This window comes from Grampus griseus, assembly GCF_964374135.1.
Source record: "Grampus griseus genome assembly, chromosome: 1".
Classification (NCBI taxonomy): domain Eukaryota; kingdom Metazoa; phylum Chordata; class Mammalia; order Artiodactyla; family Delphinidae; genus Grampus; species Grampus griseus.
The window spans coordinates 86131806-86157605 of record NC_139017.1 but is presented as its reverse complement, the minus strand read 5'-3'; the positions used below and the strand labels follow the sequence as shown (position 1 = coordinate 86157605).

The following is a 25800-nucleotide window of genomic DNA, read 5'->3' as shown; positions in this document are numbered from 1 at the left end:
ATGAAACTTCAAAGCTTTTGCACAGTAAAGGAAACCATAAACAAGACCAAAAGACAACCCTCAGAATGGGAGAAAATATTTGCAAATGAAGCAACCGACAAAGGATTAATCTCCAAAATTTACAAGCAGCTCATGCAACTCAATAACAAAAAAACAAACAACCCAATCCAAAAATGGGCAGAAGACCTAAATAGACATTTCTCCAAAGAAGACATACAGACTGCCAACAAACACATGAAAGAATGCTCAACATCATTAATCATTAGAGAAATGCAAATCAAAACTACAATGAGATATCATCTCACACCAGTCAGAATGGCCATCATCAAAAAATCTAGAAACAATAAATGCTGGAGACGGTGTGGAGAAAAGGGAACACTCTTGCACTGCTGGTGGGAATGTGAATTGGTTCAGCCACTATGGAGAACAGTATGGAGGTTCCTTAAAAAACTACAAATAGAACTACCATATGACCCAGCCATCCCACTACTGGGCATATACCCTGAGAAAACCAAAATTCAAAAAGAGTCATGTACCAAAATGTTCATTGCAGCTCTATTTACAATAGCCCGGAGATGGAAACAACCTAAGTGCCCATCATCAGATGAATGGATAAAGAAGATGTGGCACATATATACAATGGAATATTACTCAGCCATAAAAAGAAATGAAATTGAGCTATTTGTAATGAGGTGGATAGACCTAGAGTCTGTCATACAGAGTGAAGTAAGTCAGAAAGAAAAAGACAAATACCATATGCTAACACATATATATGGAATTTAAGAAAAAAATGTCATGAAGAACCTAGGGGTAAGGCAGGAATAAAGACACAGACCTCCTAGAGAACGGACTTGAGGTTATGGGGAGGGGGAAGGGTGAGCTGTGACAGGACGAGAGAGAGTCATGGACATATACACACTAACAAACGTAGTAAGGTAGATAGCTAGTGGGAAGCAGCCGCATGGCACAGGGATATTGGCTCGGTGATTTGTGACAGCCTGGAGGGGTGGGATAGAGAGGGTGGGAGGGAGGGAGATGCAAGAGGGAAGACATATGGGAACATATGTTTATGTATGACTGATTCACTTTGTTATAAAGCAGAAACTAACACACCATTGTAAAGCAATTATACCCTAATAAAGATGTTAAAAAAAAAAACTCAATTGAAAGCCATTACAGAAGACTTAAATAAATGGAGAAAGGCACCATGCTTAGAGATTGTATCTATTAACATTGTATACATGTTAATTATCTCCATTTTATTGATTTAATTCAACCTGAATACATGTCCAACAGATTACATTATGGAATTTGACAAGATATTTCTAAAATTTATATAAAAATGCAAAAGATCAAAAATGCCAAGATACTCTCGATGAAGAAGAGTAAGATAGGGTACTTGCCAAGATTTATATTAAAGCTATTATAATTTAGACACAAGTACTCACTAGGACATAGATATCCCCTCACTTAAACTTAGTTACAGCTTATAGATATACTAAGATATGTACATAAGTAAACTAAGAGAAAGACCAGAAGATAAACCCATACATATATGGACACTTGCTATATGATGAAGTTGGTATTACATGTTAGTCAAGAAAAGACGAACTTGTCAATTAAGAATCTTGAAACAATTGGTTAATCATTTGGAAAGAAATGGAATTGAACTCCTTGTTCACACTATACATACACGAAAATCAATATGAAGTGAATTAAAGACCAGTCTTTGAAAGGAAAAATTCTAAAACTCTTAGCAGAAATTATTAGAGAATTTAAAAAATAAATTCAGGGTAGTATATAAGTCAGAGTTCAGTCAGAGAAGCAGAACCAGTAGAATGTGGAATATGTGTGTGTGTTTGTGTATGTGTAAAAAGATTTGTTCCAGGAATCTAACTTTCTTGCCTCCTTGTGAGGATCTATTTTCTCCCTATCTGATCCTGAATCTTCAAGTCCACAGGGCAGGAAATCAGGAAGAATAGATGAATGTGGCATGAGGGAGAGGAAGAACAATCTAGAACACCCAGGGCCAAGCTGAGGGACACAGGATAGATTGAAACCTGTGTCAGTTCTTGTTGTCTGTGACCTTGATGCTACACATGTCCTCTTTGTCACAGAGCTAAACACAATTACTTGGCCAACAAATAAGAGAAGCTGAAGAGAAATCCAGGGGAAGATGAAGTAGTTCCAGATCGGGCCACACCTCATGTCAATGAGATGCACCAGTAGATCAGAGACAATGTGTGTGAGCTACAAAGTGGCTGCTGCTTTGCTTTTGCCCTCCAAGTCTCCTACAGGAGTCTGTCTCTCTTGTAGTCGACCCTAACTAGAAATACTATATACAAAAGGGAATTCTGGGAAATGTAGTTTAGCCTAGCCAAGCTGACATAGTACAAAGCCACCAGAGGTGGAAATATTTTTCTTAAGACACAATGAGCAGGGAATTCCCTGGCGGTCCAGTTGTTAGGACCCTGTGCTTCCAATGCAGGGGGACTGGGATCGACCCCCTGGTCAGGAAACTAAGATCTTGCAAGATGTGGGGCCAAAAAAAAAAAAAAGACAAAATAAGCTGTAATAGCACATGTTAAAGTAGTTTTATTCAAGAAGGAAAGATGAGAAGTATATTTTCTGGGCTCCTGAATATTTGAGAATATCTTTTTCTTGATATCATATATCATTCAGAACTTAGGTTCGTAGAAAATTCTTCATTTACGATTTTTCCCCTCAGAACTGTAAAATTTGTGTTGTTTTTATTTTTCCCTTAATATTCCTGAAACAAAAGCAGAAATTTATGAAAGTTTTTGGCTACCTTTTAAGCAATATTTTTTGTCTGAATAGTTTATAGTATTCATTCTGTCTTTCTAACCTAAACCTTTTGTCAAAATGTGGTAGATACACAGTAATGTTTCTAGCCATAAAAAAATTCCTAGCCTTCATTGCAGTTAGAGGTTGTCATGTAACGTAGTTTGGCCAGTGATCCAATAACACATGAAGAGTTTTTTTGCTTTCCTAATATATCTCTTTTTTGCCACTTTTTTCCTGCTCTTGAAACTGGAATAAGACATTGGAGATGGAGCAGCCTCCACATGACTATTCATTCTCTCTTCATGTTCACTGGCAATACATCAGTGAACAAAATAGTCAGACCTCTTCCTAACTTTAACTTAGGTGCAGCTTAAACTCTGCTGTATATCAATGTGTAATAATATAATTAAATAGGTAAAATATGCAGAATATTGATGATGATAATAAGGGCTATAGGAAAAATAATATCAGAATATGGAACTCCAGGAGGCTGGTAGGTGCAAAATAAAATAGGGTTGTGAGGAAACTTTCACTGATAAGATGACATTTGAGTAAAGATGAAAAATGTGAAAGAGCAGGCCATGAAGTTAGCTAAAGGAAGAACAACCAGTGGTATCTGGGAATAAACAAATGCAAAGACCTGAGCCGGGAATGTACCTGCTATACCTAAGGAACACCAAAAAGTTAGTTTGGCTAAAATTCAGTGGGGATGGGGAGACTAGTAGGAGATGAAATTAGACAGGAAGGAGGGGAACAATTAGTGTAGGGCTTTTCCACCATTGTGCAGAATTTGGCATCTAATTTGAGTGAGATAGAAAGCCACTAGAGGACTTTGAACAGTGGAGGGAATGTTCTGATTTACAATTTTTAAATATTTTGTCTTGTTTATAAACTTTTTATTTTGACCTAATTTTAGACTTACAGAAAACTTGTAAAAATAGTACAAAGAGTTCCCTTATATCCCTTATCCCACTTCCCCTATGTTAACATTTTACATCAAAAATGGTAAATTAATACTAGTGCAATATTATTAACTAAGCTACAGGTCTTATTCAAATTTCATATTTTTTCCTTCACTGTGTCCTTTTTCTGTTCCAGAATCCTGCTCTGGGTCCCATATTACATGCAGTTTTGTTTTGATTTTTCCTCCTTAGTCTCTTCCAGTCAGCAACTGTTTTTCACTCTTTCCCTTGTCTTTCATGACCCTGACACTTTGGAAGAATACTGATCAGTAATTTTGTAGAATGCCCCTCAAATTGGATTTGTCTCATATTTTCTCATCATTGGAAAGAGTATTAGCTCAGGCTGCCATAACGAAATACCACAGACTGGGTGGTTTCAATAACAGATATCTATTTCTCTCAGTTTTGGAGGTTCAAAGTCCAAGAGCAAGGTTCCAGCCAATTCAGTTTCTAGTGTGAGCTCTCTTCCTGGTTTGCAGATGGCAGCATTCTCACTATGTCCTCATTTGATCTTCAGTGTGAGCATGCTGGCTCAGCGCATTTTGCTGGCAGGGGTGGTTGGAGGGGACCATTCTGAAGTCTCATAAGGACACTAATCCTATTGGATCAAAGTCCCATCCTTATGACTTCATTTAACCTTAATTACTTCCTTAGAGGCCCCATCTCCACACTGGGGGTTAGCTCCTCAATGTATGAATTTTAGAAGGGACACAAACATTCAGTCTATAACAGGTTTTGTATTTTTGGAAAGACTACCACCTACAAAAATATCTTTATGCATCATATCAAGGGATTCATGATATTGATATGTCTTATTACTGGTGATATTTATCTTGATCATTTGGATAGGTTGGTGTCTGCTAGGCTTCTCCCCTATAAAGTTACTTTATTTCCCTTCATAGTTAATAAGTATCTTTGGGGAGATGCTTTGAGACTGCAAATCCTGTTTCTTCTCAAACTTTTGCTCCCTCATTTTAGCATCCATTGGTGAATCTTGTCTGCAACAGGTATTACTAGGGCACTTACAATGATGATTCTCTATTTCCCCTTTCCATCTACATTTATTAACTGATATTCAATTGTGAGGAAAAGCTGTCCCTTCTCCTTCATTTATGCATTTGATTTTTATATTTGCATAGACTCACTGGGTATATATTATTCTAGGGGTTAAACTCAAACACTGTTTTTATTATTCACATTATTCCAGTTTTGGCCGTAAGATGCTCCTTCAGATTAGCTCCTCTGTTTTTGATAAGCCTCCAACTTTTGGGGGAGAATTTCCTTATCTTCTGACCTCACAATATGTTTTAGGTTCACCTTGTGTTTTCTTTGCTCCAGCCTGCCCTGAAATCAAATTATCTAAGAAACCCTGGTTCCTTATGTTAGAGAATCGTGTTTAGAAACCAAGATCTGGTGCTAAGTGTGCTCATTGTTCTGGAGTGTCACTGCCTCTAGGTCTTCTCATTGAATGAGTTAGTTAGGAAATATATGAATGTATACTAACCCCCCCCCATATATATATATATATTTCTTTATCTGTCTGAATATATATCAAAAACCATGAATTTATACTGATGCCTCTTATTGTAATCCAATACCACAGGGTTTATTTTAGCCTTCTTCCTTTCCTTATGTCTTTCTCCAATTGTAAGAAGCCTGGCTTTCACTATCTACAATATATGTACTTACTTTTCAATTCTAGTATACACACAAATGTAGTTTCAGGATTGCTAACTCATATCCCTGTGAGAAAAACATTTACTAACTAGATTACAGTGCTTAAGTTTTTAGCTTTGTGCTCACTGAAGATACTGCTTCTAAGTTACTTAGGTTAGTTGTTTCTTTTCCATTCCCTTAAGTATGGTCATGTTATTCTTTCACAATATATTTACTTTCATTTGTTAGTATTTGCATTCCAGTTTGTGTTGTCATCATTTCCTGCTTGGTTTTAATCATTTGCTTATTTAGGGGTATGTGAAGAGTATGCAAGACATTACTCATTCTAAGAGTTCTACAAAAAGATATAATCAGAGAAATGTTACTCTACTTCATCCTTGCTAACCTATTGCCATTCCCCTCTTCTTTCTATCCCTTTCCTTTAGGTATCAGACTTGTTAGCTTTTGGTTTATCCTTCCTGTATTTTTTTTTGTACAAATAAACAGATGTTTGTGTATTTTCTTATAGCTCTTCTTTCTTATATGAAGGGTAGCATGCTATACTCTTTTGTGCTTTGCTATTTCTCATTTTATAGTATGTCTTAGAAATCACTTCATATCAGTTCATAAAGCTCTTCCTCATTCCACTGTGTATACATATCATGGTTTTTTCAACCACTTTCCTATGAATGGGTATTTAGGTTGTTTCCAATACTTTGTAATTAAAAACAATATTGTAATTAATATATTTCTGTATATATATTTTAATATTGTTGGAGGTATATCTTCAGGATAGATTCTTAGAAACAGAATTGCTGGTCCCATTGGTTGAAAGGTAAATACATATGTAATTTTGTTAGACACCATGAAATTTCCCTCCAGAAAAATCGTACCAATTTGTATTGCCATCAGCAATGTATAAACAAGTCTATTTCTTCACAGTCTTGCCAAAATAATGTTTCCACATTCATAAATATTTTCCATTCTAATGAAAAATGCTGAGTGGTGTTAATTTGCATTTACCCAATTTCCAGTGAATTTGAATATTTTTCATGTTTGAAGGTCATTATTATATATTTTATCATAAATTGTTCATATAGTTTTCCCATTTTTCTATTCTGTTTTTTTTCCTTTCCCCCTCATTACTTATACATTTAACAAAATTACTTGGCTATCGTGATAAATAAAGGTTGTCGGAGGACACTGATGGAAGCAGGGAGACAGTTGGTGCTTTCAATAATCCAAATGAGAGATAATGCAAGGTTGTCACAGTAGAGGTGGTAAATAATGATCAGATTCCAGGTAAATGGAGAAAATTTCCTAACAGACTAGGGCATGAGAAAAAGAAAAATCGAGGTTTACTCCAAGTGTGTACACTTGAACAAGTGGAAGCCTGAATTTGTCATTAACTGAGATAAAGAAGATCTTGGTTGAGGCAAATTGTGGGTGTGGATAATTAGAACGTAGGTTTGGCCTGTGTTAATTTTGAGATGCCCACTGGACTTCTAAATAGAAATGTCAAGAAGGTGGTTGGATACACGATGTTGAAGTTCAGAAGAGAGTTCCTGAATATGGATGGTAATTTGATCCATGAGAACTAGGTGAGACCATCATGACTGAATATAGGTATAAAATAAAAGACATACAAGGACTGAGCTGTATGTAACTCCAATATTATGAATCATGGAGAAGGGAAGGAATCAACCAGGGACTAAGGAGCAACCAATAAGGTAGTAGGAAATCAAGAATATGGTGTCTTGGTAGCAAAGTGAAGAACAAATTTCAATGACAGACTTATAAAAAGTGTCAAATGCTACTGACAGGTCAAATAAGATAAAGACTAAGAACTGACCATTAGATTTAGCAATATGTTGATTGTTGAACACCTTGAGAAAAACAGGTTTAGTGGAGTGGTCAAGACAAAACCCTAATTTGAGAGAATTTCAGAGTGAGAAGTAGGAGTTTGAGACCATCAGTATAAACAAATTTTGAGAATTTTGCTATAAAGAATTCAAGCCACATTTCCATACCATGGAATTTATTATCAGAAGAAATGTGGTGCTTGATGATTCCATGAGCAGCAAAGCCTTAATAGTAAAAGAAGCAGAAAACATCAAAAGGAGAAGGTAAGAAAATGAAATGAAATGAAAATGGATGCAACATGTCTATTAGGATGATTTTAGTTGAATTTATTTTATTTAACAAACATTGATACATTGCTATGTGTCAAGCACTATTCAAGGATTTGTAAATACAATTCATTCAATAATCTTCCAATCCTCAAAATTCATTTGAGATTGCCCTTTTTCCAACCTTTAAATGTAGTCTGACATGAGCCCACCATTTTAACTTCTCTGTTTATACTGTTTCCCTAAGTGAAGTTTTCCAGACCTATGACTTCAAATAATATCTATTTACTGATAGCCTTTAACTATGTATCTCCTAGCCCCCAAATTTAATGTTTTAGCTTGATGGGAAAGTGAATTTTTAATATTTTAGTTTGTATTTTCAATTTTCCCACAATGGACATGTACTGGTTCTTTTATAAAATGTTTAAAATTTTTTCAAAGGAGGTAATAATTCATGAAATTATATTCCCACTGATAGATAAATTAAGACTGACAATTGACCACTGCATCTAGCAACATGGAAGTCACTGGTGTCGTTAACAAGATCCATTTTGGTGGAGTAGGGGGAGAAAAATCTGCCTGGAATAGTTTGGCAGTTCCTCAATGAGTTAGGGTATGACCAGCAATTACACTCCTAGGTATATACCCAAGAGATTTGAAAACATTATGTCCACACCAAAACATGTACCCAAACGTTCAGAGCAACACAGCAACATAACATCCTAGTAGCCAAATGTGTACACAACCAAAATGTCCATAGACAAATGAATGATAAAGTGTGTTATATCCATACAGTGGAATATTACTCAGCAATTAAAGAATTACATACTAATACATGCCACAACACAGATGAAACTTGAAAACATTAAGCTAAGTGAAAGAAACCAGTCACAAAGGGACATATATTGAATGATTCATTCCATGCATATGAATATCCCAAACAGGCAAATTTATAGAGACAGAAAGTGTTGGTGGTTGCCAACGGCTGGGGGAAGGAGGGTCTGGGGAGTGACTGCTAATGGGTATGAGGTTTTTTGGAGGTAATGAAAATGTTCTAATTAGATCATGTTGATGGTTGCACAACTCTGTGAATATAACCACCACTGAGTTGTACACTTCAAAAGGGTGAACTTTATGATATACAAATTGTCTTAATAAAGCTGTTACAAAAACCCAAAAAGGCAAGAGAATCTAGCTGATGCTCAGTTTGCATTTGTTCTACTCCTTCTCAGTATTTTCTGACTTATTGTTTTCTATTTTGTTGCCAATGTCCAGGTTTTATTTGACCAACACTATTCCAGGAATTTGTTAATCATTTTTTTAAAAAAATAACCCTTTCCTCCCCCTTAATCCCCATCTCTACACCATTCTCCAACTTGCTAAATCAAAGATAACCAGATAGGAAAATGTCTGCCTCTATTATGAAAAACTACACTTTACCACTTTAAAAAGTATTAAATGTGGCCATGTTCATATTTACTTTTCACACAATCCAAGTCACATATGTACAAATTCCCCCCCCCACACAAAAAAAGGAAGCATTTGCCTAGGAATAATAACATATCACTTTAAGCAAACAATACACTATATAGCCTGAATTCTAAAACCCATTTTGTATTATATGAAACTACTTTGTAAAGGTTATAAAACAAATGTCCCTCACTCTTGAGAAATGTTTGAATTTTTAAATAATGCTGCTATAATACATTTTCTTTCATGAAATTAAAAAAAATCTTACAACAATGGTGAGAATGTATCATTTATGGGTAAAGAGACATATAGATATACAAGCCCATTGGAAAAGCTAAGTTTAGAGCTGATTTCCTCTGTTGGATTGTATAATTTAAAAAGTACACAATAATTACCTATTGTTGGAATAACATCTGAGCAATTTAGCTAAATGTACAAACAATAACAAATATTCAAACTTGGGGAATTCAAGTTAAAGTAATAGAAAAATAGAAAATTTTTCCTTCCAAAAAGAGGTATCTAGACAAAGATTCAGATACCCCATGAGATTATTCACAAAAGTCATATAATCAACCTTTTCTGTATTCCTTAAATAAAATTTGATAATCAACTGATGAAAAGACAAGTTTAATATTCAAAGACACTTTCAGAATGCATCTATAATTAACTTAATGCAAAAGTATATGAAAAAACACAGCTATTTCACTGGTCTTTACATATAGCAACATTTCATTATTTTTGGCTCATCTTCATACGCATTTCTTCAAGAGCTGCTTCTTTTTCTCTCAGCACCTGCTTAAGTCTTCTTATTTTTTCATCTCTAATGGTTTCTTCTAACTCTGGTGGTGTCATGGGGAAAATATCTTCAGTATAGTTTTTACTGAAGGAATGGCTTTGCTCAAAAGCTGTATTTGAACTCAGTGTGCCTTTCTCTTCATTCCCATGGGTAGAGTGTTCTACCTCAGATCTCTTTTCTTCCCTGGTTTTGTTGCAGCCTCTGAGAATGTTATGGTGTGATACATTTGAAGTTGGTAAAATACTGCTAACGAGTTGGGAACTGGTGACATTAGTTCCTCCATTTACAGTTGTGTTATAAACACTCTCAGTTCTTCTCTTCTTTGTGTGATCCATCTTCTTATTGGTTTTTGCTTTTCTTTTCTTACCAAAACCCTGTTGCAATGTTGAGTAAGATTCCAAAAGAAAAACAAAATATTATTGCTGAATAGTGTGCTCTCGAATTTAACAAAGTTTGCAGATACAAATATTTAGCCATTAAATTCAACTCAACAAAATATAATTCACATATTCCTGCTTAAGTCAAATATTAGAAGCTATATTGATCTACTATGAAAACCTAACAACCATATGTGAAGAGCATAAGAAACAGAATTTATTTATTTATTTTCTCCTCTGCAGAGTAGGCACATAGGGAAGATTATCACTGGGAAAGGTTGACCGGTTTCAGATCTGAAGTTCAGGATATTATACAATAATGAAATATTTATAAGTAGAATGACAGTAAGCAAAGTTATAGGGATTTTATTTTCATCATTATTGTGTAGATTTCTTAAGATGTTTAAATTAAAGTAATACTTCAGTGAGTATCTGCATGCTTATATTTTCCCTGCATTTCTGTCATTTCTTTTCTTTTCTTTTCCTTTTTTATTTTTTTTGGCCATGCCTTGTGGCTTGTGGGATCTTAGTTCCCTGACCAGGAATTGAACTGGGACCCTCAGCAGTGAGAGCTCGGAGTCCTAACCACTAGATTGGTAGGGAATTCCCTAAAGCAACATTTTTAATTAACTGGGGATGCATTTTTACCTGTGCATATATGGTTCTTCTTAACATTGTTTTAATATAATACATATACATGCAAATTTGGTAACAACTATCATTCATATTAATGCACAAGACTAAAAAAAATCAAGAAAATTAATACATTCATATATCTTTGGAGTACCTACAAAGGACACTTTAAAATCTATTACCTGTTTTCTCCCTTCCTCCTTCACTATAAACTCTGTCTCTTTGTAAGTATCACTTTTCACCAAACAGCTAAAGGAATCAAAACCTCCTCCAGAGCCCAAATGGTGAGGAATCCGAGTAAGGCACACGCTCAAATCTTTAGTGAGACCAAATATCTTTCTAAGTTCAGCATCATTGTTCAGATATGATGCCTTATTGCTTCTTCCTTGGGAATTGTTCTTGTCATTTCTTTCTTGAGTAACTTTTTCTAATGTTGATGCCATCTCATTCTGGATCTGGAAATAGGAAAAGAAAACACACAAACAATACTGCCAATTACTTAAGCTATTTTATCAGACTAGCAACTAAGTGATTACCTCATCTTACTTAAAATGCTATGCTTTAAAGTCCTAAATGATTGGATTGTATTACTCTTGCCTTACCACCCACACTTGAAAAGCTGAACTTAACTGAGCAAAACCAAAATGTTCTCCTACAATTTTACTTTCTTGTACTAGGAAAGTAACAGGTAGTTAATTCTCAAACAAATGAAATGAGAATACAGACTAATGACAAGTTAAAAATAATCAATATAACATCATGTTGGAAATTGTCATCTTTTGGAAAACTCTTATAGCTTTAATCAATTTGTACTTAATCAGAATTTACCTCCTTACATCTCTGGAGTTCATTGAATTCTGTACTGAAGGGGAGAAATACTGAACATTATTAAGTAGACCTCTAAGAAGGAAAATGTGGGTACAAATATTTAGTGATTACACATGTACATATCTTAAGTAGAACAGAAGGATAACTATGTGGATATGTTGAGTAATTGAATGATTCAGAAAGAAGGACTAAAAAGAGGAACAGGAGACTTGTATACTAAAAACACAAAAAACAACCAAACAACCCAATCAAGATGTTGATAAATTCTTCTTCCACAAATGACTGAAAGGTATTAATTAGCCATGTCCTGCCCCTTCTACCGTCTACCTAAAAAACTTGCCAGATATCTCCCTACCACCACAAAACAAACAAACAAATCCCAGCACTGCTCTGTGCATAATATTAATCTCTTCATATACTAAAAGTAAGCTCTTAAGTATATATGTATGCATGTATATGTATTTATGTGTACAAAGATAAGTATGTGTGTGTGTATATATATATGTATATACATATATATATACACACACACACACACAAAATTTTACTAAGCTTTGAATTCACATTATCCTTCTCCAACTCTTCTAAATCTTGTTGCTCTGTGATTTGTTTGTTTAATTTTGCTTTGAAGACTTGGCATGCCAAATGATTCTAGAGAAAAATACTGCTTCAGCTCTCTCTATTACACTCCTCAAACATTTCCTTCAGATGAAAGCTTTGACTTAATTAAGCATTCATGTGCGTATGGTATGTGTGTGATGAAGAGGAGGATGGGAGAGGAGGGAAAGAGAGGTATCATAGATAACTAACTTTGAGAATTAAGAAAGAAAAATTTTCTATATACATAGATAAAAAGAACACCCTAACATGGGAAAATTACCTTTGGTTCTTGGTCTCTGAAAACACACTGTTGTGAAGTAACAGTTGTTGCATCAACAGAGGAACTTATTTTCTCTATGCTGTGGATGATATTTCCTTTTCTGGGGGAATTTTGTCCTGTACTAAATCCATCTGGAAAGTCTGGCTTTGAGAATAAAGTCTTACTGTGCTTTAAGTAGTTAATGGATTGGTTCATACTATGTGGGTTTGGGGTAGAAAGAGATGGTTTCTCCACTTTCTTATTCTTCTCTGCCCTTAGATTGGCCATGGAAGCAAGCTGGGTATTTGAAAGTGATTTTGTCTCCATCTGGGAAGATTTACTTTTAGCCAAAACAATACTTACAACCTCTCTGGATATTTCTGTGACTGGACTTGAACTTACTATCTGTGATGTATCTTTTCTTGGTGGAATATCAGGAGAAACAGAATTCTCTTGGTCAATTTGTGATGGCAAAACATCTGTCCCCTTTTTAGCCAATAGATAGACTTTCCCATTAAACATAACCAAAGCATTATCTTTAATAGGCATACTTTTGGATTGTGTCCCACTAGGACTGATGGTACTCAATGGTGGCAAATTTACAGTATTATCTCCCAAACTTTTCCTATCTACAAAAGTTTTTAAAATCTTTGAAGCCACATTATTTGAAGATTTAACAGGAACAAGAGATGGAGTGCAAGGCTGTAGATTCTCTTGAAAAATCCATTTCACTGGAGCAGCTTGAGAATGCTGACCACCTTTTAATTGTGTCTCTTTAGCAACATTCATTGGAATCTGTGTGGTGTTTAGTATCATTGGCTTTGCTATTTCTGTAACAGGTTTTGGGTAAATGTTTTGAAAGTTCTTGGTAACTACATTTTTCACTGTATTTACAGGAGATACATAAATAACAGTTGGTATTTGGGAGGCCTCAACTGTTCCTGAGGTACTTGTGGTTGCAGTTGCAAGTATCTTTTGCTGAACTGAAGGAGGCAATGAAGACGCTGGTACAGATTTCACTTCAGCATGGGCTGGAATCTGTAAATGATGCCCAGAAGGCAAAACCGGAGACTTCACAGTCATTGGAAGACTCTGGGTATTTACTAAAATATAAGATGAATCATTTTGTGTTGAGGAGGGAGAAACAGCAAACGTTTGCATGGTGAGTCCATCAATTTTCACACCATGCCTCTGAACTTTAGAAACTGATGAGGTAAAATTTTCAGTTCCCACAGAAGTAACTCTAACTTTTTCTGCTGTGTCTACTGTTCTTGTAAGAAAATAGTTTGAAGAACTGGCTGGCTGAAAAATGGGCAATTGAACTGATGCACTTGTGGAGGAGCTGGAAATCTGAGTCTGAAAAGTAACTTGAACTGGATTTCCTGTATTCCCTTTCAAAGCATCAGACATGACTGTAGATTGAACTAGTGGTATAAGATTTCCAGAGGAATTAGGAATTGGAAGTAATTGCAGAAGATTTTTTCCATCCGAGCCAATCGTCTGAACTACTTGGTACATGCAGCCTGAAACACTTAAAAGAACATCGAGTAAATAAATACAACATACTACATGGTATATACATTTTATTTAAAAACAAGTATTTGCAAACACTATGTTTTAAAAATAAAAATTTATAAAATATAATAACATAAGTATGTAATTTGTCACTTTGAGTTTTCAAAGTGAAATACTGCAAAAGAAAGAGTTTGAAGAAGTAGAAGAGATAATCAAAGGTATGGTCAGCTTTGATATAGATCTCCTCACATGATTAGGCAATGGGTATAAGATATTAGCATTTATTCCTAAAAGTAGACTTTTCTAAGTTTTACCCTGTATAAAATTTCAGCTACTAGAATATGCTCCTCTTAAACTATTAGCATCCTTCCTTCTTTTCCTTAAATTCTTTCCTCTAGTCCTTCTCCTTTACTATTATTGACCAGGATTCTTATTTTACCTCCATTTATGCTTATTCTATTTCCCTCACTTTTTTCTCCCCCTACCCAATCTGTTCTGTATTCTTCCCACTGATAATGACAAGTTCTACTGTCAGCCATTCTTTTGCTTAAGGCATCTCTTAAGATGATACCTTAGTTTGCCACATTTCTGGAGACTAAACTGAGTTACTCATGTAGGAACTAGTTTCTTCTTTGATTTATTGTTCCAGCATGTTTGATGTTTGGTGTTAAATAGCTCTTAGTATGGCAATTACTCATATTAGTTCCAATTGTCAGTCAACCCATATTTATAATAGCAACATCATTTCAGCTGAATGGTTTTCAGTGAATGTGGAATACACTGGAAGTCAATAATTTTTTTAACTTAGCCTATTTTGATTCTATTAAAAGTTATCAGCTATTACTTAGCACAGATTATCTGATTTTTTAAAAAAAATCCAATACTAATCTGTATCTGTTTGTACAATCAATTATTTGTAGATTACTTAAATGCAGACACCTCAAGTTATCCTGAAACCATCCTTCAGTTCTTGGAAAATACTAAACCCTCATGGGACTCAGGGTAGTCACACATGCTACTTATTCTTCACCCACCCATATACTCAACTCTCAACATAAATGATACTTCCCAGAGGATACATTCTCTGGCCACCTTAACTACCCTTGCTCTTCCTTCACAGGTAATAATATTACATCTGTTAGTTTCCTTCATGGTACATATCATAAGTTGTCATCATATATTAATGGATTTTTTCCACTGGTCTACATATTGTCTCTCATACTAAATTCCAGCAATATGGGTACAGAGTCCATGTCCTATAGACCCAATATGGCCTTACATGGCTAAGATTAAATGAAAAAAATTTAAGAATGAAAAATAATAATAATTAGAATTCTCAGTAGTGTAAAGGTGTGTTTTTCTGCCTATAGGTGTTTTTAAAGCTTCAGGTATTAATACAAATCAAAGCCAAAAATTCTATGCATCTTAGGAAGCACTGGATTTAGTTTTACCTTTTTGCAACCCCAAATAACATAATTATATACTTATAAATATTTAAAAGTTTTCTGGCCCTTTGATAGCACTTCAAAATGTTATATTTACTTTCAATAAATTAAAAGTTAATCTCTAAAGAAGTATAAACATAAAGAAAAGTATGAATTCTTGCTTTGACAGGTTGAAGAAGAAAACTCACCTTCACCTCCTCCCTATCCCCCAAAAAGCAAATATAAACTGGATCAGAACTTAATTTATTAAACCAAAATTTACTGAGTGTCTGTTATGGTTTAGGCACCAGACTCAGTTATGTAGCTCAGTAAGCTACAGCCTGGGGCCAAGTCTGGTCCTCTCCCTGTTTTTGTATAGTACACAAGCTAAGAATGGTCTTTATATTTTAATTTAAAAAAATCACAAAAATAACATTTTGTGATATATGAAAATTATGAGTTTCAAAACTCTGTATCCATAAATAAAGTTTTATTAGTACACAGTCACACACATTTTTTATGTATTGTACATGGCTGCTTTCTGCTGCAACAACAGAGTTAAGTAGTTGCAGCAAAGATCACATGGCCTATAAAGCCTAAACATTTACTGTCTGGTCCTTTACAGAAAATGTTTGCTAGCCTCTAAACTAGTTCAACCCACAATCCCTAAAAGAACTTAAAATGCTGGGTACATGGACATGTAAATAGGCAATTTTTATTGAGATAAATGATGTACTTGGAAGAGTACAAAAATGCTCACTCCTTTTCTTTAAACATTTTCTTCCCAAGGTTTCCTAGATATGACATACTTCTATCCCTGTAGTGACTCCTCAGTCTTCTTTGCCAACTCATTCTGCTTGAATCAACCTTAAAATGTTGGAATTCACCAAAGCTTAGAGTAAATTATTCTCTTCTTACTCTGTAAGCTTTCCCCCAGATGATTTATTCTATATGCATGATTTCAACTAAACTACCATTTATATATCAACAATTCAAATAGTTATATCTTAGCTCCTTTGAGATTCAGGCTTATATGTCCAACTTCCCTCTTGACATTTCCATTCAGAATCTCAAATGCACCTAAAATTCAACATGGTCTTTTCCAGTGTTCTTCCTTCAGTAAATGGCATCCGAACTATCTTAGATGCCTAAATCTGAACAAGTAATTCCAACTTTCTTACCATCTGTATTCAACCTATCACAAAATCCTGTTGATATTAACTCCTAAATTTCTCTTGACCTATTCAATCGTTTACAAATCAATTGTTCCCACTCTAGTCCATCTCTGGCTTGGTCTATTATGGTAGCTTCATAACTGGTCTTTTCTTCAGTCTACCATCTCCTTTTAAAATTACTCAGCACTCTAACGCCAGCCCTTCCCAGCTTAAAACATTTCATCAGCTTCCCACTTTCTTTGAGTGGTAGAAAGAAAATCAAGAGATTCTGATGCAATGGAAGCCAAAGGAAGAGAGAGTTTCAAAAAAATTGGGCAATTCTATTGAAAGTTTCTGAGAGGCCAAGTAGGATGCAGGTTTAAAATGTATACTGGAATTAAGGGCATGAGGATCATTGATGGCTTTAAAAGAGCAGTTTGGTGAGGAAAGAAGTTGGTAGGAGTGAATATGAAGACAAAAAGGATAGACAACTCTTTTATGAACTTTGACTGTAAGAGGAAGAGAAAAACTGGAAAGCAGCTGGAAATTAAATGGGGTCAAAGAAAAGATCTTTTCTTTTTTTCTTTTTTTTTTTAATGTTAGGTGAACTAGAGCATAAATGCTCATGTGAGTCAACGAAAGGAAGAGACTGGTAATAAAGGAGAAAGAGGGGTAATTAATAATGTAAAGTTTGAAAAGGAGGTAGGAAATTGAGACCATAAGACAGCTGAAGGGACTGAACCTTAAAGAGAGCTGGAGAAGTATGTCCTTTCATTGGAACTGGAAGAGAGGTTAGGTGCATTTGCAGGTAAATTTAAAGCTTTGGTGTTAGAAGGTTGAGGTAATTCTGATCTAGTGGCTTTTACTTGCACTATGAAATAAGGATATGACATCAATTGCTAAGAAGAGCAAAAACAGGGAGAGATTTGAGGATAATCAAAAAGATTTGAAACAGTCTTTGTGAAAAAATAAGCTGACCTCAGAAAATATCAGTCATCAGGCAGGGTTGATGGCCCAGGGAGATAGGTAATGATCATGAATTCATAGTAATACCAACCTGTGCTCATGAGAGTCTCCCTGTTTCACCAGGTATAGGCAGAGAAAGTAAATCACTGAGTTCATCCAAGATTGGGGTGGCTTCAGAAGGGTATAACAAAAATCAAAGAGGAGCAAAAGATTTTAGGGTACTGAAAAAAATTACCAAATGATGAAATATAGAAACTATACTAGATGGGAAGGAAATGAGAACATAAAAGGCTAATGTATAGGGAGAAAATAAAGGGAATGGACTGAGGGCCAGATAAAGAACAGTCAGAGTGGGAATACTTAAACAACTAAGCTAAAATATAGGAACTGGTGTTTGGAAAGCAGGATGCCTAAATCAAGAATTTTGTAGATGCAGCAATTTCATCTGATAACAAGAACTACAGAAGTGGATAGCTGGTGATAGAATGGAGAAAACACTGAGGAAAAAGATCTTTGTACTGAAAGACCAGGTGACAAAGAGGTTATCCACACAGATGCTAAAGTTATGTAGGATTAGAGAGAAGATTGGGATGTGGGTGCCAAGTTCAGTGACAGAAAGTTGGTAGATGGTATTAATGAACCATAATTAGGACCATCTACCAACTTTCTGTCACTGATATACCAAAAAGTTGTCTTGAAGCCCACTGTCTTCTGCAATCTATTTTCTTTCCCATTATTCTATGACACCTTATTCTCAAAGATTATGAAATATGTCCACACAGTTAAATCTGGCTTTACTCTATACTCATTCCCTAGGTGCTCTCTGCTGAAATTAGCACTGGTAGTTAATTATCCCTCCATCTTGAACCACTTTCTACTACGATTTCCATTGTGTACAATATTTCTTGTCTTTCTTAATGTTCCCTTTCTTATTCATTTTCTGCATTTTAAGTATCCAACTATGACTTCTCCCCTAAGTACAGTTCTTGACCCTGTTTCTTCTTTAACACATTCTTCCTTTGTAAATCAACCATACTTCAATAAAAAAATAAAATTTAAAAAAGGCATTCTTCCTTAAAGAGTGCACCAAGGTAATAGTTCAAAGCTTCAACTATTACCTTCAACTATCTCTTCTGCAATGATGACTCTCACGTTATATCCTTTTATTCTATCCCCTAATATTGACCTCAATTCCATATTTGTGATGTCTGACCAAACATTTTCACTTTTAATACCATTACTTTAAAGTTAAAATTACTCTGTACTGAAAACTACTACTCTATCTTACCATCCAGTCATGTGTCAGCACTACTGTTTTCCAGGTCACTTAGGTCTTAAATCACCTCGTAATCTCTATCTTTACCACCCTCTTTATTCACCTTTAATTCACCCATAGTACTTTGTATAGATGCTTACAAAGGATAAACATTCAATAAATGTATACTGAATGAATCACCAAGTCCATAAAGTTTTTTTTTTCTTTTTTACAGCTCTTACTCATATTCTCTTTCTTCACCTTTGCCACTTCTACTTGCTACATCAGACCTGCATCACCTTGTATCTAGTCCTCATTATCTCATTCCTGTGTTTGGCTCTAACTTTTAAACTCATTTTTCTGACTGTGGCCATTATCATTATGTATCTCTGGCAGACTAAATCATTGTTTTCATCCTGTTACCTCCTTGCTCAAAGTTTCAGTAATTCATCATTGCCAATTCAGCCTGACATGAAAATCATCTACAATCTAGCCCCAACCAATCTCTACAATAGTACCACCTAGAACATCTCAGCATAAAATCTCTGGTCCTACCAGAAAGGTCTCTACTATTCTGGATTGTCTTATGTACATTATTTACTCTAAGCATTCTTTAAGGGTTTTTTTTTCTTCTCTAACAATTTAAAACATAGTTATAAACTGAGGATCAATCCATCTTCTCCACGAAATATCTGCTAGTCACTCAAACTCATATTAATTTCTTCCAAGTTGGAATCCCTAAAGCACTCTCATTGGTGCCACTAATGCTAGGAGTTACATAATGCCTTCTATAAGGCCTTTGATCTATTAGTTAATTTTAAAAAATTAGTATTTTTTTCCTCAGTGAGCTTGAAACCCATTATGGTCAGAGACTATATCATTTATTTTGTAACTGTTCTTCCAATACCAGGCACAGTAGGCCCTCAAAAAATTATATAAAAAATAAGGCAGCTCTTTCAAATATTTCAAATATATTGAAATGTCTCAATACCTTTAATGTTTAGTCTCATTTAGTTTATGTACTTCATTTGTCAGTAACACCTGGTTAACACATTAGAAGCTTCAACAGAGCAGAACACACGCTTTTATAATTAATTATTTGCATGGGGCAAACACATTTTAATTGGCATATTAGTTAAACAAATCACACAGAATTCTGATACTTCATTCACATACTTTATTATATGGCCCCTATATTTCCGCTTTATAAAAACATTTATATTGCACAAACTCTTCAAATCTAATCATGGATTTTTCCTCTCTTCTTCATTTCCCCTCCAAAAAAGGGAAGGAAAATACAGTTTCTTCTATGTCAGTATATCAGTAGAGATTCATACAATCTACCAGAGACCATAAATTCCTTAAGGGTAGGTTATTCTATTCATATCTATATTCTCTACACCTAATAGAGCAACTGGCACACTGTAGACAATATTGGCTGAATTGAATCCTACAAACTCTGATTTTAAAAAAGTCTGTGATTTCCTAGTAACAAATGGAATGAGTTCTAAAAATTAAACTGAAATGCAGAATGCTAAGGAAAGAAGTGATGAATCAGGGTGAAATTCATACTTCTTCAATCAATATATATATTTTTCAGTTATAGAAGAGATCTTCCACTTAACATACTAAAACCCTATAAAGATTCTGTTTTCTTAAAGATCATATTCTGTTAGTTAAGGTTAGAACTAAAACTAAAACCGGACTTTGCATCCCATGCTCTGGTTAGGTCACTTAAAAAGAAGAGTAATCAACATGCTAATTACTTTAAACCAACTAGGATGTGAACTGAGAAACTACACTGGAAAACTAATACAGTTTAAGGCTTTAAAAGAGAACACAGGAATACATTAGAAAGATTCTGGGCTTCTAATCCTGGCTCTTCCAATTATTAGTTGATTGACTTTGGTAAATTTACTTAACCTCTTTGAATCTTTCTTCATTTGTAAAGGTTTGCTATAACTGGTTGGGACTCTAATAAGCTCCCAATATAAGCTAGATATCATCTTCCACAAAAATATATAATTGGTGTTCAAGAACAAGTAAATGAATCAGATAATCTTTTGAAAATGTGAGAAATTTAATAAAAGATATATTAAACATACTTATTATATAACTTCTGACATTTTTGACTATTCTAATTTTGAGTGAAGCATTTACAGATTAGATATGGAATGATAAAAATTTTGCAGGTTACTGAACATTTCGTAGATAATTTTGCAAAATTTTCAACTGCTAAGAGACTTTCTTCCATCTTACTCTCTCTGATTCAACATTATGTACATACATAACATACACAAGTACATAATGTAATAATATATATGATAATATTTACCATATAATATTATATACATAATAGATATGTTATTGTAAACAGTTGTCATTAACTCTAACCCTAATGAACAGTCCAACAAGGTAGGTATTGCCATTCCTATTTTATAGTTGAGAAAATGAAGATTTAGTAATATTAAATAACTTATTCAGAGACATGCTTTCTTGGGCAATCCCATGCATTTTCTTGTATTTACTTTAGCATAACCCTAATATAACAGGGTCCCAAAAATTCATGAATAAACTGAGAGATTAATGAGAAATAGATTTCAGTTAGCCTTATGGTATGTGTGTCTCTCTCTGCCTCTCGTACACGTACACGTACACACACACACACACACAAATCACAAAAGCTAAGATAATAACACTTACACTGTACAAAACTAAATGCACACTGAACTGACAATGAAACATTATCTGTCTAACCAAACCAAGCCCCCTGCTGAGGACACCCATTTTAGCTCCCTATTTAAGAACAAAAGGTCAAAGGCAGATAGAAGCCAACGGTCTATCACTCTCTATTTTCAGCTCTGACCCTGCCTGAGTTTCAGATTCAAATATCTCACTGATTGCTTTCTTGGTGTGTTCCTAACCTCAATTAATTTACCAATATCTACCCAGAAAATTGGCATCATAATTGATCCACTTTTCTTCATGCCAGTTCACTGACAAGGTCTGCCTATTTTCCTTTCTATATTTCTTTGAATCCAACCCTTGCTCTACATTAGCTAGTGCAGGCTCTCTGAATATCTGAAAGGACAACTGAAATAGAATCCTTATATGCCTGACCCCTCACCCCCAAATCCACACTGCCATCAGTTACCTAAAACGACACCTGACCATGACAGTTCTTTTCTTAAAATCCTCTGAAGGCTCTCCAACAGATGAAGTCTAATCTTCTCAGCAAACCCTTAAGAGCTCTCTATTTATCCCACTTATTACTAGTAATAAGTCATACTGCTGTTTTTTTTTAATCAATTCCCTCTTCCTGGCATAGCCTGCATTCATCTTTAATTGGATAGCTGATACTTCCATTCCCCAACTCAGCCACTCCAGAAACCTTTCCTACAATTCCCTTTCTGTATGCCCTCACAGCATCATCCTGTACATAACACTATTAAAAAGTGTATTACATCATATCCACCTCCAGACTTAAGGTTTTTCATGGGCATGGCCCATATCCTACTCTTTAGTCAGCCTCTCAATTTAGCACAGTCTGTCACATAGCAGGCACTCAGTGAACGTTTTTTAACCAAATGTTTGAACGATACAGATAATAAGTGGTGACGCAGCATATGAACCTAGGTCTCTGTAACTCTACCTTGTTTCTGTAACTCTACCAAGGTCTTTGTAACTCTACTGTACCATTCTGACTCCTGCTTTGCTCTTTGCATATGAAGTCCAAATCTAAATAAACTTAATGTTTACTGTCACAAATATCTTCCAGATTTTTCCTTTGTATTATAAGATTAAATTTGGGTTTTACATTTTATGCACTGATGAAGAGATACTTTTTAAACAATAAACATTCTGTATCACATTACTGAAAAACTTTACAGCAGGAAAGAAGTAACTCAAGAAAAATTCAAGTACCTACAGAAAATAATAAAATCATATAGTCATTCTAAACTTATGAAAAAAATGATTTTATACCATCAAAATATAAGAAAATATAAGAAATATAAGAAAATGAAGCTTCCAATAAACTAAAGAGATGACATTAATCCAACTATTTGCAAAAGTATATTTGGACATCATGCAGATTGTTGCTTATAAAAAAGAATAGAATCAAATATGCAATCAATAACCAAAGTAAATGTCAAATTGTTTCAGAAAAGCATCTTGTAAATGTCTTAAGTATGTGATTTAAAATCGAGGATTTGAAGAAATAAATGCATTCAAAAATGATAAAAAATAATGCATAAACCAATGAGTTAATGAACTCCAGATAACTGATGAATGTAACTAAAACAGAATTCAACTTGTAATGTTTTAAAAATATAGATAGCCAAAAGAAGTAGAAACTAGATAACAGAGTTAAATTACACAATACACAAAAAGTAAGGTTCTTACTCTGTCTAATTTCTGATATTGAAAAAGAATGCAATCCTGAAACAAATTGTGTTAAATTAGGGTAAATCAGATGTTATAAAATATCCAGGTACTAAAACAAGATAGAAGAAATGAACAATCATTAAAGACTAATTCTATTTTTGCATATCTATACAGGGCACTACCTCTGCCTTCCCCTTCAACTTCCACCAAAAATAAGCCAACAAAAAACATACATGCACAAAAGCTGGCTCTTGTTAAGATCTGAAATACAATGGTTCTTTCTTGGCAGTTCTTCCATATGGTTTTAGCTCAACACTTTTGGTGACCATTTCTCTTTAGAATATTATGCATACTTTTTTAAAGTGTTTATTACAATTAGGTTTTATAGCTACTTGTAACTACCTACTTCCTGGGCTAAAATTTGTACAGAAGTAAAGTTGTATCCTTAGGATAATAATAATAGCTAACATTTAAATAATGCTTTTCTATTTTTCCTATACTAAGTATTTTAGTATATTCATTCTTTTAATCCTTAAAATACCTCTAGGTGCTCTTATTTACAGACTGGAAACCAGGTCACTTGGCCTCACAAATAGTAACTAGCAAAGCTAGCATTAAACCTAGTGAGCCCGATTTTCTTCAATCATAAATGCTCTTCCATGATTTTTATATCTCCATTTCCATGCCTTCTTCTTCACATTTTCCTTCTGCAGGGACTCGTTAACTTTCTTCTCGCCGCTTATTATATACCCACAAACCATGGAGAGTACAACTTAAAATATTCTACCTTAGCAAACAATTTTGTTCCAGTTTTATTTCTTCTTGATTAATATGAGCTTAAAAAAACCACTGAGTTAGTGATAAACTATTGTCTAAATTTACAAATAAGTGTCTAAGAAATACTCGAATCTCCCCCTGACAAATGTAGTTCCTCTACATAAACATCCAATTCGAGACGACATTCTCATTACACCTGCTTCGAATATGCTGTTCGAAGGGATTAACTTTACATGATAATTTCTCTATCTTCACTTTTCTTTATCTTCAAATAAAGCTATTATTCGAAATTTTAAAAAAATCGATTCCCTTATTCCAGAACAATTTTTCGGTTTCTATATTCATATACTCTTATCAATTACACAAAAATATGTCCTTTCCTTCTCACTAACTCTCTTAAATTACAGCTATTTTCCCTGAAGGTCCAGCGCCACCTGAGCTGCACTTGCTAATCCGCGCGGATTGCTGCGTGTTTTTCTGCGAGTGCGCGAGAATCTTCCAGAAGATTTTGCTCACACAGGCGCGCCGGCCATGTTGATTTTCCTCTCCCGTGGAGATCTACTCTGTCAGCCTATGAAACTTCAGACGCTGGAGTCCTGCGGAGCCAGGGCAGAGGCTGACTGCGTCAGGCTCTGAAGAGGTTTTACGTTTCCGACAGGGATGTGCTCTAAGGGCTCTAAGTGCCAAACTGCCGCGAACTTCCCCTGGAGTGCTCACCCAGCGGGATCAAAGGCATCTGAATTGCAGAACGTCAGGAAACGACGGCCGACTCGACATCCTGCTAAGAGACGGGCGAGGTGCGGCCATGTCGAGGGAGATTCGAAACCGGTACTTACCAGTGCGAGGCGTTGCCTGACTTTTCCTCTGTAGGTTTCAGGAAGACCCTCTGTAGGTTATTGGACATTTTAGAGGAGTGGAAGGGACCAGTACATCCAGGAAAGGGGGCAGTGTCGGGGCCGAGGTCCTCCAAGTGGCGAGAACCAGAGAGAGAGAATGTAGGGATGGAGTTGCCCCGTAGCAGCTCAGAGAGGTTAGAAGCTGAAAGGAGAGCGACGGCGGGCTCTCGAGAGGGCGTATCCTCAGGCTTCGGATGGAGGCGGCGCAGCCACCAGAAACCGGAAGAATCGAAGAGGCTGACGGGGCGGGTCCGTCCCTAACCTCTGAGAAAACAGCCCTGAGTCTCCGCCTCAGCGCCTAGGACATCGCTCCAGAGTCACCGGGAATCAGCGCGGGAGGCGTGGCCTTAATGGTGCCGCCCCTATCGGTGCCGGGTCAGTGGTGAAGACCAAGCCAGACGGGCTCGGCCGACCCCGCCCACCGAGGCCGCCAGCGAGAGCAAAGCTCAGCCTAGCAGCTTCCGGTATCGCCACATCCGGTCGCCAAGGTGAATGGCTCGCTAACGCCCCGCCCTTATGCTGCGATCCAATCGCAGGTGATGTTTGCTGTCTCTTCTTCCGGATCAAGTAACGAATCGCCAAAGAAAATTCTCCAGATACCTACGCAAAATAAAATGTTTCCGGGGTCAATCGCAAAGTTTCTGCCTTTGTATTCGCCGCTAGTGTAAGTTTCCTCTGCCGCCAGTGCTTTAAAAGACATCGGAGCGCTCTTTTGAAGCCATATGCACTCCTGGCGTGAGAAAATTTTAGACGCCTGCCTGTGGCAAGCGCCTGTATTATTGCTACTTCCTGAGGGTTTCTTGGTTTTTTTCCTTTCTTGAAGCTTTGCCTCGAGATTTAACCTAATCTCTCTCTCCACCCCACCATTAATTCTCGCTCGAAATTACTTATTGTCATATAGTTAACTACTTG

At 35.5% G+C, this 25800-nt stretch overlaps 1 protein-coding gene across 3 annotated transcripts; it reads right to left on the bottom strand.

Moving 5' to 3' along the window:
- Positions 1-7727: 7727 nt before the first annotated feature.
- On the bottom strand, positions 7728-25455 carry LRIF1 (ligand dependent nuclear receptor interacting factor 1). Of its 3 annotated transcripts, none has more exons than XM_082668182.1 (4): positions 24829-25455; positions 12537-14046; positions 11011-11283; positions 7728-10207 (listed from the first exon to the last, which is right to left on the bottom strand). In XM_082668182.1, the coding sequence occupies exons 1-4, from the start codon at positions 24894-24896 to the stop codon at positions 9755-9757; spliced, it is 2304 nt and encodes a 767-aa protein (XP_082524308.1). In that variant the 5' UTR covers positions 24897-25455; the 3' UTR covers positions 7728-9754. The 3 variants fall into 3 exon arrangements, with proteins under 3 accessions (XP_082524308.1, XP_082524307.1, XP_082524309.1); XM_082668181.1 differs by having other exon boundaries at positions 7728-10192; XM_082668183.1 differs by lacking the exon at positions 12537-14046 and having other exon boundaries at positions 7728-10192.
- Between the last annotated feature and the right edge of the window lie 345 nt (positions 25456-25800).

Excerpts from the sequence above, each read along its gene's own strand:
- LRIF1 (XM_082668182.1), bottom strand. The coding sequence starts at position 24,896 with ATGTCCAATAACCTACAGAGGGTCTTCCTGAAACCTACAGAGGAAAAG. Across the intron at positions 14,047-24,828 it reads TCAGGCAACGCCTCGCACTG|TGTTTCAGGCTGCATGTACC; the intron begins GTAAGTACCGGT and ends TGTTCTTTTAAG. Across the intron at positions 11,284-12,536 it reads TCAGAGACCAAGAACCAAAG|ATCCAGAATGAGATGGCATC; the intron begins GTAATTTTCCCA and ends TCCTATTTCCAG.